At 34.7% G+C, this 2,184-nt stretch overlaps 1 protein-coding gene across 1 annotated transcript in view; it reads right to left on the reverse strand.

The window, feature by feature from the left end:
• LOC107712054 (complement C3-like) overlaps positions 1 to 2,184 on the reverse strand; it is a gene marked incomplete at its 5' end in the record, with an annotated part of 23,150 nt that overhangs the window by 9,693 nt on the left and 11,273 nt on the right. The window contains 2 exons of the mRNA XM_016517180.1: positions 945 to 1,050; positions 1,664 to 1,753. Of these exons, the coding sequence (XP_016372666.1) occupies positions 945 to 1,050; positions 1,664 to 1,753 (196 nt within the window). The remainder of the gene's footprint in view (positions 1 to 944; positions 1,051 to 1,663; positions 1,754 to 2,184) is intronic.

Here is a 2,184-nt window from a genome sequence, read left to right on the forward strand (position 1 = left end):
TAAATTACAACAAGGCTTTTTTTTTTTTTGAGTGTTGTGTTTTAATGGTCTTTCATAATTGATTGCTCAGTGCTTGTTCTTTTGCTCTAATATCAATATTCAGAAAAAAATCGACCCAGGATAAAACCGTGTAATTAGAATAAGAGAATGACTATTATTATCAATCTGTAAACAATGAAACCAGACTTTCTTTTCTTTGAGTGTTTTATGCCGTATCGAACATGCTTCAAAAACACATTGCTGTAACAGCCAAAGTAAAGTTAATGTTAAAAAGTCAAGGTTCAAGAGCCCAACTAAAGCAAACACTGATCTCCATCATGGTAGTGAAGAAAACAAACAAACATCTAAATCTCTGTAACTCTCAATAAGATCTTCTCTAGACATCTGACAGAAATAAAGTCAGTCTGGTAGTAAGTGAAGCTGGTAATGCGGTTTTATATTAAAAAGTTCTCTTCTTTCCCAATATTTAAGCATTACGGTGACATTTGTTTATTGGGATTTCATTGCAGTTCTGAAATAGCTGAAGGTCAGTCAATAAACCAAAGAGCAACACCTTCACGATGTTCATTCAAGTGACTTAAAAGCAGAAAGTGCAAGCTCATCTGTCACTGCAATCTTTTAATTCAGCAACGTGCAGATGCACAAATGTTTGTTGTGAAACAATATTGCAATTACTTAAAAGCAAAGTGCTTTGTGTTATTAAAAGGGCCAAGAGCCCAACTAAAGCAAACACTGATCTCCATGATGGTGTCATCATTTTAACCAATAAAACATCAGCATCTGATCCTCTGTAATTCTCAATAACAGCAGGTGTTCATCACTAATGCACAATCATCATTTAATTAGTCACTTAATTATCTCATTAACTTTAACTCTTTGAGGACTTGGGATTTGACTTGAGACTCGTTTGTGATTTGAAAGGAATGACTGTGTGTGCAGCTCACCTGGTGAGTAATATTCATATATTGTGACTGCAGCAGGTTGTAGCAGACCCACATTATACAGCTTGTGCATTCTGAAGGAAATTACTTCTTTCTCTTTATGAGAAACCTAATAATACAGAAACCAATGTAAAATTATGATTACATGCCTTGATTTACTCTGGAAACTGCCCATGTTAAGATTTGCACAAGCCACTACTACTACTACTACTACTAATAATAATAATAATACATCTTTAAAAATAATCTATAGTTGCATTTACACTGACAATACAGTTTTGTGTGTTGCATAGCTGACAGAAAACAAAATGTAAATTTGTTACAGCCATAGGCTATATATGTACTTTCTCTTGTGCTTATATTATTATGTGAAATATGACTATATTATGTTGGCCACATTACTTAAAGGGGTCATGAACTGAGAAACCAAAATTCCCTTGATCATTTGACATATAAGAGGTCACCACGCATGTAGTGTAAATGACCAATGTACAATGCACATCCTACTACTTGTTTCACTTCTGTTTCAGTTTTTTATAACCATTTCTTACTATGTGTCGTGCAGTTACTGAATATTAATGAAGCACTTTGTCAGCCAATCAGAATGAAGAACTCAACAATATTTCATAGAAATATAAAACAATAGCACATGGTTTCCTGATCAAAAGAAAACGCTATTGAATCTGTTTACGAAATCATCAGACAACACAGTTTGCTGATACCTTATTTAAGTAGAGGATGAGGGATCCTCGCTCTGACAGCACTTTATTCTTTTCATATTTCTGAATGTATCTCTCCTTCCCTGAAGACAACTGAGAGCAAGAAAATAAGAAAACAAAAACCTCAATACATGACATGATCAAAATGCTTTATGTCCTGTCAGCAGATGAGTGTTAGATTCCTCTTCTATATACAGAAACATAACTGCATCAGTTTATCATCACAATACCTGTTTAAGATCACTTTCTTCAACTTCAAATCCAGTCGGTAAGCCAATGTCCAGAATAGTCATGGTGGCATCAGTTTTATCATCTTTGTAGCTGTGAAGATGGAGATCAAGAGCAGATTTTAATAACTGGTTTTGTAGTTTTGCTCCATCTTCTCTGTGTTTAAAGCTGTTTTCACACTAGAGCTTTTGGTGTGAACCCGAGTCAGTTTGACTTCAGAATTATTATACTGTAGTGACGCAGAGCTGCTCGTCTCTGAATAAACTGTCTTTGTAAAGCGAGTTACATCTGTGTCA

The sequence above is a fragment of the Sinocyclocheilus rhinocerous genome, unplaced genomic scaffold (genome assembly GCF_001515625.1).
Source record: "Sinocyclocheilus rhinocerous isolate Xijiao unplaced genomic scaffold, SAMN03320098_v1.1 scaffold3676, whole genome shotgun sequence".
Taxonomy (NCBI): Eukaryota; Metazoa; Chordata; class Actinopteri; order Cypriniformes; family Cyprinidae; genus Sinocyclocheilus; species Sinocyclocheilus rhinocerous.